This window comes from Coregonus clupeaformis, chromosome 19 (genome assembly GCF_020615455.1).
Source record: "Coregonus clupeaformis isolate EN_2021a chromosome 19, ASM2061545v1, whole genome shotgun sequence".
Lineage (NCBI taxonomy): Eukaryota > Metazoa > Chordata > Actinopteri > Salmoniformes > Salmonidae > Coregonus > Coregonus clupeaformis.
This window is the reverse complement of record NC_059210.1, coordinates 6,625,826-6,639,085: the sequence shown is the minus strand read 5'-3', so window position 1 is coordinate 6,639,085 and position 13,260 is coordinate 6,625,826. Positions and strand designations below refer to the sequence as shown.

Genomic DNA, 13,260 nt, shown 5'->3' with positions numbered 1-13,260 from the left:
TTTCCGACCACTTCCACCATGGGCAAACGTATGAAAGGTTTCGTTCAAATCAAAAGGGGTGCAGTCCGAATGTGATTGAACTCATATGGAACGACCCTACTGTATCATAGCTAGCTAGAATGTAGCCTAATATAATGGTAATATAAATGCTACAATACAGCATTGTTCAATTCGTATCAGAAATGTGTTTTATTCTTTTTTGTAACACCAATGCTAACGGTGTTGTGTTTTTCTGTGTCTCCTCTATAGTAAGCATGTTTCTGAACACCCTAACCCCCAAGTTCTACGTGGCTCTGACGGGGACCTCCTCCTTGATATCCGGACTCATACTGGTAAGTTGATCATATTATGCCATTTAGCACGTTTATCCAAAGCGACTTACAGTACAGTGAGTGCATACATTTTAGTATATGATAATATATGCCATTTAGCAGACAATGTTATCCAAAGCAACTGACTTACAGTAAAGGGAGTGCATAGCCTACACTACACTTAATTATTATGTGATGCCAGTGGGAATTGATCCCACAACACTGGTGTTACGATCGCTATGCTCTTACCAACTGAGCTACATAGGATCACCAAGTTGAGCCCTCATTCGTCTATAGTACAGTGAATGAACAGTGCTACAATGGTCTTTCTTACAAAGAGAAGAGAAGAGAAAGAGAAGAGCTACAAGCTAGCGAACCCCATTCCTCTCCGTAGATTGGCCAGTTAGTTTATTTAGTTGCCTGGAAACGACGATGAGTCTCACAGGCCTCTTAAGCCTACATTGGTTCCTATGAATAATTACAGTGGAGAATACATTTTGTGTACTGGGCTCGGCTGTGATGTATTGCAATACAGATGTATATCTGTTATATTAATTACTGTCAGTGGAGACTGGAGAGGTTTAGTTAATTGAATGGTCATTTTAGGACAGTACATTACTGTATCACCAGCTTTAGAAGTAGCCTAGATAAGAAAGCGATACCATAGTTGTGTATGGATTAAGACATAGAAAGTCAAGGAGTGCGTGTGTGTGTGTGTGCGGAAACAGAGTCTGAGTTGCATGTCGGACCCTGTCTTGATTAGGCAATGCTAAAATAGAAGTATATAATGTGTGTGGTTGCCTGTGTGCAACCTGTGTATGAATTTGTATCTGACGTGCAATGTGGCTTTTCATAAATACAATATTTAGACCTCTAACTTACAAACATTGTCCTATGCTCCTGCCTATGCTAGTTGGGGTTATGTTGTACTTAAAGCGGCATACCAAAATAAAATAACCTCTTATTACAAAATCTCAGTAGTATGAAGTAGCTCAAATGGCATTCAACTGAAACGACACAGCCCTAAAGATAGATTGAAATATTTGTATTTATTTTATTTAACCTTTATTTAACTAGGCAAGTCAATTAAGAACAAATTCTTATTTCCAATGGCATACCAAGAGTCAAAAGGCCTCCTGTGGGGACAGGGGCTGGAATGAAAAATATAAATGTAGGACAAAACACGTATCACGACAAGAGACACCACAACACTACCTCAAGAGAGACCTAAGACAACAACACAACATGGCAGCAACACAACAAAACATCACAACATGGTAGCAACACAACATGATAACAACACAACATTGTAGCAGCACAACATGGTAGCAGCACAGACATGGTACAACAATGTTAGGCACAGACAACAGCACGAAGGGCAAAAAGGAATAGACAACACTAGATCACGCGAAGCAGCCATAAGTGTCAGTAAGAGTGTCCATAATTGAGCCTTTGACTGAAGAGATGGCGATACAACTGAATAGAACACATACAAAATAATATAGTATCATATTGTTTCTCTATGGCCCTAACCCCACTGAATCATCCCTGAATGAACTGCCTCATGTCTGTCCCATCAGATATTTGAGTGGTGGTACTTCAGGAAGTACGGTACTTCCTTCATCGAGCAGGTGTCAGTGAGCCACCTGCGCCCTCTGCTGGGCGGCGTGGACAACAGCTCCCCAACCAACTCCAACACCAGTAACGGAGATGCAGACTCCAACCGACAGAGTGTGTCCGGTAAGACTCAGAGATTTACTAGATTGGTAAAGCATTCGCTAGATAAAGCAATTACTGGATTTATATAGAGCGTTCGCTAGATGGAACATTTACAACCTAGATAAAGCATTCATTACGCGTTCACCGCTCCACATTGAAATGGCCTTATTGTTTGCCCTTATGCTAGAGCAGTGGTTCCCAGCCCGGAGTACCAAGCCCCCTGGGGGTAGTTGGCCTATCCACAGGGGGTACTTGAGAAGACTCATGAGACCATAAGCCTACTGTTAAAATGCACATGAGGGGGTACTTCAGGGGTACTCCGGTCAGAGCAAAATTCAGTTGGTGGTACAGTAACTGAAAAAGGTTGGGAACCGCTGTGCTAGACCATTTACTAAAGCTGAATAGAGCATATTGTTTGTAGAAGTATAGAGACACAACACAACCAATTTAATAGAGATACCAGATAGAGCATTTGCCATAGAAGTCTTCTTTATTTTGCCTACACACTTGATTAGAGCATTTAGGCCTACTACAGCCAAATATAGCATTTAATACCATAGAGAGCCTTATTGTTCTCTCCCACACCAGTGAGAAATCCAATGCGTGTGTGTTTTTGTTTTTGTTGGATTAAATGGATTATCTCAGCTGTGTTGAATCAACACGGCATGATTGGAGAAATGGCTTTATAATTATTTGCTGTTGTAATCCCTCTGTCTGGTAAAGGAGAGTGATTTTAAGATGGAGACTGGCTAGTGATGTTGATTTGTGGATTTAGGATGCAGTCTGGTAGTACAGACCTGAAGCTTACAGAAGCTATGAGATTGCCTTACTGTAGGGCACTTTAGTGTAGGAATATCATGATGTACACTTGATCCCTAGCTTGCTCAGAGGTACACTTAGGACTCTATTTTGTGTCTGATACACACAAACAATGTCTTCCTCCTCTTGTTCCCCCAGAATGTAAAGTATGGCGAAATCCACTGAATTTATTTCGAGGGGCAGAGTATAACCGGTGAGTCACATGATCCCTCACCCTTTCTATCCTCTCCTCCCTTACTCTCCTATTATTATTCTCATCCCCCTCACTCCCTCAAGAACTCCTGATTCTCTCTCCAGCTCTCAACCTCTGCTCTGTCGTTTTCTTCACTCTTTTCCAACCTCTGTGTTCTGTTCTTCCCTCATTCCCTCTCTCTGTTTCTCTGCCCTGCTATGTGTTCCCTCTCTCTCCGTGGAGAGTTGGTAGTAATGGCTGGGGCTGATATGCTGTCCCATGGTGTCAGCTTTAAATGCCAACAGGCTGAGAGAATCCCTGCCTCACCAGGAGCCCACGCTCATAAATTAGATCAGTGCTGCCTAGTTCCTCCTCAACAGCTTTTTCCACCTCTCTTTTCTCTTTCACTCTTCACATCTGTCTTCTCTTCTACCTTCCCTTCCTCTCTCTCTCTCCCCCTAGACTTTTTTTCTAGAACCATTAAAATGACTTTTAACCATAAGTGTGTGTGTGTGTGTGTGTGTGTGTGTGTGCCCACCCACCAGGTATACGTGGGTGACGGGCCGAGAGCCACTCACGTACTACGACATGAATCTCTCGGCACAAGACCACCAGACCTTCTTCACATGTGACTCGGACCACCTCCGGCCAGCTGACGCCAGTAAGGAACACACACACACATCAAATCAAATCAAATTGTATTTGTCACATGCGCCGAATACAACAGGTGTAGACCTTACAGTGAAATGCTTACTTACATATATATTAAAGAGAAGCAGTAAAATAACAGTAGCGAGGCTATATACAGGGGGTACCGTTACAGAGTCAATGTGTGGGTGCACAGGTTAGTCGAGGTAATTGAGTTAATATGTACATGTAGGTAGAGTAAAAGTGACTATGCATAGATAATACACAGAGAGTAGCAGCAGCATAAAAAAGGAGGGGGGGGACAATGCAAATAGTCCGGGTAGCCATTTGATTAGCTGTTCAGGAGTCTTATGGCTTGGGGGTAGAAGCTGTTAAGAAGCCTTTTGGACCTAGACTTGGCGCTCCGGTACCGTTTGCCGTGTGGTATTAGAGAGAACAGTCTATGACTAGGGTGGCTGGAGTCTTTGATGTAGTACATCACATAGAGACACACGCAGGCACACACACACACACACACACACACACACACACACGTACACACACACACACACTGTCAATCTCACCCCATCTCCAGGGAGGTTTGATTCATGTTCACAAGTGTTACCGTGACCTCTGACCTCAATAACACAAACTAACGTGTTTGTGTCTTCAGTAATGCAGAAAGCATGGAGAGAGAGGAACCCACAGGCACGCATCTCTGCCGCACACGAAGCCCTCGAACTAGAGGAGTGAGTAGTACTTCTTTCACCTACAGAGCTATCATACTGTGTAACATGGTTGGCCTCAGTTCACTCATGCATTACTTGTAAATAATCCTATTATTTCTCTGAGGACTCTTCATTAATAAATCATTAATAAATAGAATTTCACCTCGTCAATTGACTGAAGTGAAGTGGAATCAACCACATCTCTTCTGTATATAACCTGAATGAAAAGTGTAAGATGCACACGTAAAATACTCTTTATAGCTAATATAGTTATTGACCTACTTCTGACTTTGGCAAAAGGCAGATTTGCACATTACTCTCTTCTATTCACATTACTCTCTTCTATTCACATTACTCTCTTCTATTCACATTACTATCTTCTATTCACATTACTCTCTTCTATTCACATTACTATCTTCTATTCACATTACTCTCTTCTATTCACATTACTATCTTCTATTCACATTACTCTCTTCTATTCACATTACTATCTTCTATTCACATTACTCTCTTCTATTCACATTGTCTCTCAGCAGACTTTTATGGGTAAACGACGCAGCTTTTATTATATTTGTGCTTAGTGCAGGTACTTGTCTCCCCCCTGTTTTTATCCTCCAGCTATGCCGTCTTCTGCTGTGTCGTTTTCCCCCAAATTCTCTCTCTGTTCCTCTCAGCTGTGCGACTGCATACATCCTGCTGGCAGAGGAGGAGGCCACCACCATCGTGGAGGCAGAGAAGCTCTTCAAACAGGCCGTGAAGGCAGGAGAGGGCTGCTACAGACGCAGCCAACAGCTCCAACACCACGGGGCGCAGTATGAGGCACAGCACAGTGAGTAGAGGACACGCGCGCAGTCGAACATACGCATGCACACGGTCGGACAGACACACACACACACACGCACTCAAACACTTACACATACACGAATAAATGTATTTGTGTGCGCGTGCGGATGTGTCTGAATGTGTATGTGTCTGTAAGCATGTGTCCATGTGTCTGTTATACCAGTTAAAATAACTTTGCTGTGTCTCTCAGGAAGGGACACCAATGTTCTGGTATACATTAAGAGGAGACTGGCCATGTGCTCTAGAAAGCTGGGCCGAACCAGAGAAGCTGTCAAAATGATGAGAGACGTAAGTACAGTATACGCCAAGCTGCCAGGATGTTACGGGTGAATCCTAGCTTCCACTTAAGTAGAACTTTCAGTTAGTCCAAGGGGGGCTAAGTGAACATTTTACTTTAGTGAAAGTTAGGATTTGCCCCAGTTTTACATGCCCACATTTTCAGTCACTATACATTGTCGATAATGATGATATTCTGACATTCATTCAATTGGGGTTATTTGATGAGAACGTATCGGTAAATAAATAAAAAAGGAGGGGTGTTTGAGGTAACCTGGTCCCAGATCTGTTTGTGCTGTCGTGTCATCTCCTATAGTCATTTCCATGCTAATTTTGCCATGACAGTGACCATAGGGGATGATGACAAGGCAGCACAAACAGATCTGGGACCAGGCTAGGTCTGAGGCTGTGTGGGACTGGGCGGAGTAACTAAACTCATGTTGCTGACTGTGTTGTGTTTCACTGCCTGTCCGGTATTACATGTAACAACAGTTGTATGTTTTCCAGTTAATGAAGGAGTTCCCTCTCCTCAGTATGTTCAATATCCATGAGAACCTGCTGGAGTCACTACTAGAGTTGCAGAACTACGCAGACGTACAGGCCGTACTAGCCAAGTACGACGGTAAGACACACTCACAGTGAGTGAAAAAGAGTCAACGTTAATCGTTGCTTATTGGTGATGCTTGAATGCTTCTATAACAGACATCTATGCAGTGCTAACAATGTCACTTGTGATTTTATTTCTGTGGATTAGACAACCAGCCGTAGGGGAAGTTTGAATGATAGACATTAGATAACAAAAGTCATAAAATGCAAATAATTAGATAATAGATGTTAACTTCTAACCATTATGACTTAAAGTAAAGTGAGTGTGTATTATAGTAAAATCCTGACCCATGTAAACCCTTCTGGGTCCTATTCCAACTGTCCTATTTTCCCCTGTCTACTGTCATTTCATTGTGTGTAATTGTTATTTTTCCTCCACTTAACACTGTTCATGTCTGCTTTGTCTCCTGACAGATATTAGTTTACCCAAATCTGCAACAATATGCTACACAGCAGCTTTGCTCAAAGCCAGGGCGGTATCGGACAAGTGAGTATCCGTTTACTGCTGTTACAATGGCACCAAGTGGTTCACATACCTGGAGTAGTATTTAAAAGTTAGCCTGGGGCTATCTGTGCGACAGAGAGAATGGTATTGAAATGGGTTAGGGGCAATTGTATTTTATAATAGTTATGTGTATTGTGAAAAGACTACTGTGAGGATTACATTTTTCTTAGCCCTTATGCCTGCACACACACACTTACACATTGACACTTTCATACACACGCACTACACTTTCACATACACTCACTTTCATACACACACACACTGATCCCCCCACACACACACTCATCTTTGACAGTGTCCTTTGTTCCCCATGCAGGTTTTCTCCAGAGGCAGCGTCGAGGCGAGGGTTGAGTACAGCAGAGATGAATGCTGTAGAAGCCATACACAGAGCTGTGGAGTTCAACCCACACGTCCCCAAAGTATGACACAACAATGGAGCTACGCACTTAACACTGCTAGTAGCAGTATTACTACTGTACCTCCACTAACTACACTGAACCAAAATAAAACCCAAAATGAAAAGTGTTGGTCCCATGTTTCAACTGAGGAGTATTTCTGTCTGTAATACAGCCCTTTTGTGGAGAAAAACTCATTCTAATTGGCTGGGCCTGGCTCCCAAGTGGGTGGGCCTATGCCCACCCATGGCGGCGCCCCTGCCCAGTCATGTGAAATCCATAGAGTAGGGCCCAATTAATTAATTTCAATTAACTGATTTGCTTATATGAACTGTAACTCAGTGAAATTGTTGCAAGTTGCGTTTTTGTTCAGTATACTACTACTATTACTACTGCTATGCTTCTGATGGTGCTACTTCAATTAAATACTGATTGATGTTCTCCTGGTTGTAAGATAACTGGTATAACTTTGCATTAAGAAGTATGTATGTTTATGTTGTAAATTTTATATTGTCCTTACTGACTCTCGCTCTACCTTCCCCCCCCACCGTCTCTCTCTCTCTTTCTCTCTCTCTCTCCACAGTACCTGTTAGAAATGAAAAGTTTAATACTGCCCCCTGAGCACATTCTGAAGCGAGGGGACAGTGAGGCCATAGCCTACGCATTCTTCCACCTGCAGCACTGGAAGAGGGTGGAGGGGGCCCTTAACTTGCTCCACTGTACCTGGGAGGGCAGTGAGTAACACAAATCAGCTTTACCTTATACGCCATAACAACTTCATTGTGTTACACATTTTGCAGTGATTACAATAAAAAATTGCTGATTTTTCTCATGCTACTCCATTTTGATGCATAACCCCTCCACACTTAGCTCAGCACAAACATTTGTACATGACTGTCCCTATTCTGAATGCTGTGTGTCTTCTTTCCTCCCCAGCGTTTAGAATGATCCCGTACCCTCTGGAGAAAGGCCACCTCTTCTACCCATACCCCATCTGCACCGAGACCGCAGACAGAGAGCTGTTACCAAGTAAGAGACGCTCTGGATTCAAGTGTGTGTGTTTGTGTATATACTGAGTGTACAAAACATTAGGAACACCTTCCTAATATTGAGTTGCACCCCATTTTGCCCTCAGAACAGCCTCAATTCGTTGGGGCATGGACTCTGCAAGGTGTCGAAAGCATTCCACAGGGATGCTGGCCCATGTTGACTCCAATGCTTCCCACGGTTTTGTCAAGTTGGCTGGATTTCCTTTGGGTGGTGGACCATTCTTGATTCACACGGGAAACTGTTGAGCGTGAAAAACCCAGCATCGTTGCAGTTCTTGACACACACAAACTGGTGCGCCTGTCACCTACTACCATACCCCGTTCAAAGGCACTTAAATATTTTGTCTTTCCCATTCACCTTCTGAATGGCACACACATGCAATCCATGTTTCAATTGTCTCAAGGCTTAAAAATCCTTCTTTAACCTGTCTCCTCATCTACACTGATTTGAAGTGGATTTAACAAGTGACATCAATAAGGGATCATAGCTTTCACCTGGATTCACCTGGTCAGTCTATGTCAGGGTTCTTCAATTCCGGTCCTGGAGGGCCGAAACACTTCTGTTTTTTATTTCTACCTGGTAGTTAATTGCACTCACCTGGTGTCCCAGGTCTGAATTAGCCCCTGATTTAGAAGGAGAGGATGAAAAACAGAGGTGTTTCGGCCCTCCAGGACTGGAATTGAAGAACCCTGGTCTATGTCATGGAAAGAGCAGGTGTTCCTAATGTTTTATACACTCAGTGTATGTGTGTGTTGACTCTGAGTTGTTGTGTGTGTGTGTGTGAGGTGTACTCTTGGGTTAAAATTCTCTGTCACTGCAACGGATTTCAGTCATATGGATGGGTTTGGGGGGGGATTATTATTTTGGGCTAAAGGCCCAGTGCAGTCAAAATTCAGTTGTTCCTGTGTTTTGTATCATACTGTACAACAGTTGATGAAACTAACACTGTAAAAGTGTGATTTTTAAAATCAGTGTTATTTCCTGATTGAAAATACAATTTACACAGGAGCTAGTCAGCAGATTTGCATTGGGCGGGAGTTTCGGCTTTCCATTGTGACATCACCATGCGGTCAATTGGTTAATAGACCAATAACAAAGAGAGTTCCAAACCACTCTGCCAATAACAGCTAGTTTTCAGTTTTCCCCTCCCAACTCAGACCACTTTTAATGAAAATCTATTACAGTAAGGTACTTAATTGTTACCCAGAAATGATATTGATATTGATATAAAAATGGCTGCATTGGGCATTTAAACAAAAAAACTCCAGGCCACACTTGAATGTATAAAACTAGATAGAAAGTATATAGAAATGATAATGGACTTATATATTTTCAAATAACTGCCCTTTTTCTGGCCTGCAAATCGATTTAGACAAACAAATTGGTCTGTGTGGCCCTCCGTTGAATTTCGAAATCCCGATGTGGCCCTCGAGTCAGAGTTTCCCACCGATCTGAGATTGACTTAAGTTTAAGTAATGGGATTTCATTTAGCTTTAACCCCTCTGTACTGTGTGTATGTATGTGTTTGTGTGTATACAGTGTTGACCCTGTCTATGTATCTCTCTAATGTGGAAGCAGTGTGTCATGAGGTGTTGGTGTACAGTGTGTGTGTGTGTGTGTGTGTGTGTGTATAAAGTATGAACAGTGTGTTGATGCTCTCGCTCTATATCTCTCTCATGTGGAAGCAGTGTTTCATGAGGTGTCAGTGTACCCTAAGAAGGAGCTGCCGTTCTTCATCTTGTTCACGGCTGGTCTCTGCTCCTTCACTGCCATGCTGGCCCTCCTCACACACCAGTTCCCCGAGCTCATGGGAGTCTTTGCTAAAGCTGTGAGTCTCCTGCACCGCTCTCACACACTAACCAGTTCTCTTTGTAAGTCAAATCCCCAATAAGGTTCTTTGCATTCAGATTCTTTGTAAGGTGGTCATTAATTTTGTTGCGTTCATGTCCTGGACAGCAGTTGCCGTTGGGCCATTTTGGTTTTGAATGTAACAATCATAGACCTGCCTTCATCTGAAGTCTGGATGACAGGAGACTAGCCAAGCTCTATACAAGTTGATGCAAGATCCTCTTATCAATGTAAGTTATTGTAGATCAGGGAAGGAAATAGCAGCTTCAGACTAAAGGAAGCAGCTTCAGACTATTGAATCCACCCCCCTAGAACCTACACAGGCCCTCTCCCATCTGCCAGTGGAGGGCACTGTCCTCTCCTCTACCTAATGTTCTTCCTCAGCAGGCTTGTACTGTCTGTGATGCCACTCCCCTGGAATGTGTGTGAGCTCATGTCTCTGCTCCGTGCTCCTGGGGTGGCACAATCAGCAGCTACTATCTCCTCTGCAGGGGCTTGCTCTGGCTCCACACTGGTTGGGTGCTGCCTGCGAAGAGCTGATGGCACACACACATTTTAAATACTTTATTTAAATCCACAAATCACATTACAGTCGAGAAGGATTCAAACATTTCAAAGGTCATGGTTATCTGGACAATTCTGGATATAGAAAGCACCTTCTCCATACAGCTATGCTGTCCATGATCGCTGACACAAAGCAGTACCTTGCTAGCTGCTTTGCCTTTGTCCTATGCAGGCCTGCAATCTGAAGGCCACGTACTGTCAGCCTATGTACTTGGCCGAAACTCCCAAATATAACTCCCAAATATCAGCACCACAACTGATAACCAAGGCAGTTCAGGCGTGACATAAGGGGCTGGTATTTCAGCAACTTGGCAGCAAAGGTATGCTCCATGTAGGAGTCAAAAGAGCAACCCACTTCCAAAATGAGCACCTCCCTCCGGCCTCCCCCCACAACAACAATATCTGCCATATTTGGTATACAAGAAAGCACATCATCATCAGCATCAAACCAGCCTCCTCTGACAAGAGAATGTTTGTGCATATGCACTGATGGTGGTACTGTCTGTCTCACCTCACTAGCTAGAAGATCAACAAGGCGGTCATGTCTAGCTATGTACAGGTAGGTCCTTGTATGAACGGCAACCATTAACATGTGCAACAGACTCCATTACATTTGACTCATGTGAGATATAAGTGGATCATGGTTTGCAGGGTACCAGAGTGCTAGATTGTATTTTGTTGGTAGAACCTGCAGCCTCGTCTTAACGATAAAGGTGAGAATGTCTTCGCCAATAGCAGCATTCTGGTATACAGAATGAGAGAAAGAATGGTCAGACGTGTACACACACACAAACGCTCTCTGCCCCACTTCCAATACTTTGAAAATGCACTCTTCTAAGACAAACTAATCAGCACCTGGTTTAGGGTTCAAATAGATGAACCTTCTTCCTTCCTCGCTTCCTTAAAGTAACTGTCCAGTGTTTCCAGATTTCTATGAAATAGGACCTTCAGTTAATTACAATATGAGTGAAATAGTTTTCCTTCCAAAACATTCTAATTAAGTATGTTAAAAAGCAGCTTTTCTGTGTTGGAATGGTGTTGGCGTACCCCAACAACAGACTGGTGTGGGCGGATACATGTCATAAAAAATAACAATGCGAGTAGGCCGGTGATTGGCCAGCTCATTCTCCTCTGAGGAAATAGCACGTTTTTTAAACTGTCTGTTTTGAGATACAAGTTTGAGGTGGGGTCCTCCAATTTATGCTTTGGCCATAAATACGAGTATATGATGAGTCAACAACAATATTTGGGTATGAGTTAACAGAATATGAACTTTGAAGTGAGAATTTCACTGGACAGTTACTTTACAGTAATCACTGATCTAATATGATTGAATGGATGAAACACGACTTGTCTTTCACCTATCAAATCATGTCAGATCAGTGGCTTCTCCCAAGGAAAGATGGAAGGAAGTAAGGGTGCATCTTCAAAGGATTGGAACAGGGCCTCTCTCCCTCTTAGCGTGTAAACGAGGTGCCGTTTCACCTCTCTCTTTCCTTGATGGCCTTTTTATCTGCCATCTGACAAAGCTGAGCCTCCATGACCCGGAATCCCTCTGAGGGAGCCCCTATCTCCCACACTGCATGTTGCCAAAACACATTAGAGAGGAGCGAGGGATGAGAGAGGGGGGTGAACAGAGAGAGGGAAAGAACACATCTGAGAGAGAGAGAGAAGGGGGAGTGGAATGAGGGGCTGACAGAGAGAGTCCACCACCACTCTCAGGGGTTAGAGCACAGTCAGTAGTCTGTCAGCAGTCAACATACCTGGGAGACAAGTTATGGTTCTGCCCCATAGAGCACAGTACCTCAACTGGCATGCTATGGTGCTCCTATCATGGTCTTCTAGCATTTCAGGTCATCGACAACGCACAGTACCTACCTTGAAATGTGCAGAGCTTCAGTTGACGCTGAAAAGAGTAGAGATGGCTACATTCTCAACTAGCATGTTATGGTGCTCCTACCATGGGCCTCTAGCTAGCATCTGAGTAGCATACAGTACCTTGAAATGTTCAGAAAGAGATCTGGTTCACCTTGGTTCCAGTAGGAATTGGCGTAGTGTGTGTGAGGTCATGTGTTCTAACATCTTCTCTCTCGCTGTCTGTCTCTGTAGTTTCTTAGCACCCTGTTTGCTCCTCTGAACTTCATCATGGAGAAAGTGGAGAGCATCCTGCCATCCAGTCTGTGGCACCAGCTCACACGCATCTAACAGTGACCAGCCCCGACCGGACTAGACTGAACCGGACTGACTGACACATTCTTTGTGCCAATATCATGGATTAGACGGACAGTGAGGATGGATTGGAAGAGAAGAGAAGAGAAAGAAGATTAAAGGGAAACATGGAATTCTGAATTGCTTTTGACTTTATTTGATATGTTTTCATTTTGTCTTCAAATCTCATGTAAAACCGTTTTTTTGTTGTACAAAAAAAGGTGATCAATTATCATCATTAAAAAAGTGGAAAAATACATAAAATAAAGGACTTTTTGTGTATTGCAATGTCTACCCTGCCATTTTGATTGTCAAGCATATCAAAATTGTAATAGATATTGGATCATAGCTGGAGGTTAGGTAACTAAACCGTGTTTTGTAACTGGCTGGTTGAGGAAAGGGTGTGTGGTCAGATCTGTTATCAATTTCAAACAGTTTCCATAAACTATATAGACATTGCAACAAAGCCGATGGGGCAAAACAGACTGGGTTGGCTTAGATAGTTGACATGTCCCCAATGTTTATTGAAAACAAATACATTTGCACAATGAGCACTTGTCTCTCAAATACATCGTTACAGTTGTTGGTT

At 43.1% G+C, this 13,260-nt stretch overlaps 1 protein-coding gene across 6 annotated transcripts in view; it reads left to right on the top strand.

Annotated features, from left to right (window-relative positions):
- Positions 1-13,230, top strand: part of LOC121531539 (suppressor of tumorigenicity 7 protein homolog) — an 83,491-nt gene extending 70,261 nt beyond the window's left edge. For 4 of the 6 annotated variants that reach the window (XM_041836793.2, XM_041836792.2, XM_045227088.1 and 1 more), the window contains 14 exons: positions 250-332; positions 1,892-2,051; positions 2,988-3,042; positions 3,567-3,682; positions 4,322-4,397; positions 5,051-5,205; positions 5,410-5,507; positions 6,003-6,117; positions 6,516-6,588; positions 6,923-7,025; positions 7,585-7,735; positions 7,938-8,030; positions 9,737-9,879; positions 12,573-13,229. In XM_041836793.2, the coding sequence (XP_041692727.1) occupies positions 250-332; positions 1,892-2,051; positions 2,988-3,042; positions 3,567-3,682; positions 4,322-4,397; positions 5,051-5,205; positions 5,410-5,507; positions 6,003-6,117; positions 6,516-6,588; positions 6,923-7,025; positions 7,585-7,735; positions 7,938-8,030; positions 9,737-9,879; positions 12,573-12,668 (1,517 nt within the window). In that variant the 3' untranslated portion in view covers positions 12,669-13,229. Of the gene's footprint in view, positions 1-249; positions 333-1,891; positions 2,052-2,987; positions 3,043-3,566; positions 3,683-4,321; positions 4,398-5,050; positions 5,206-5,409; positions 5,508-6,002; positions 6,118-6,515; positions 6,589-6,922; positions 7,026-7,584; positions 7,736-7,937; positions 8,031-9,736; positions 9,880-12,572 lie in introns of all 6 variants that reach the window. The other 2 variants (XM_041836790.2, XM_041836789.2) reach the window with 2 other exon arrangements.
- The last annotated feature ends 30 nt before the right edge of the window (positions 13,231-13,260 follow it).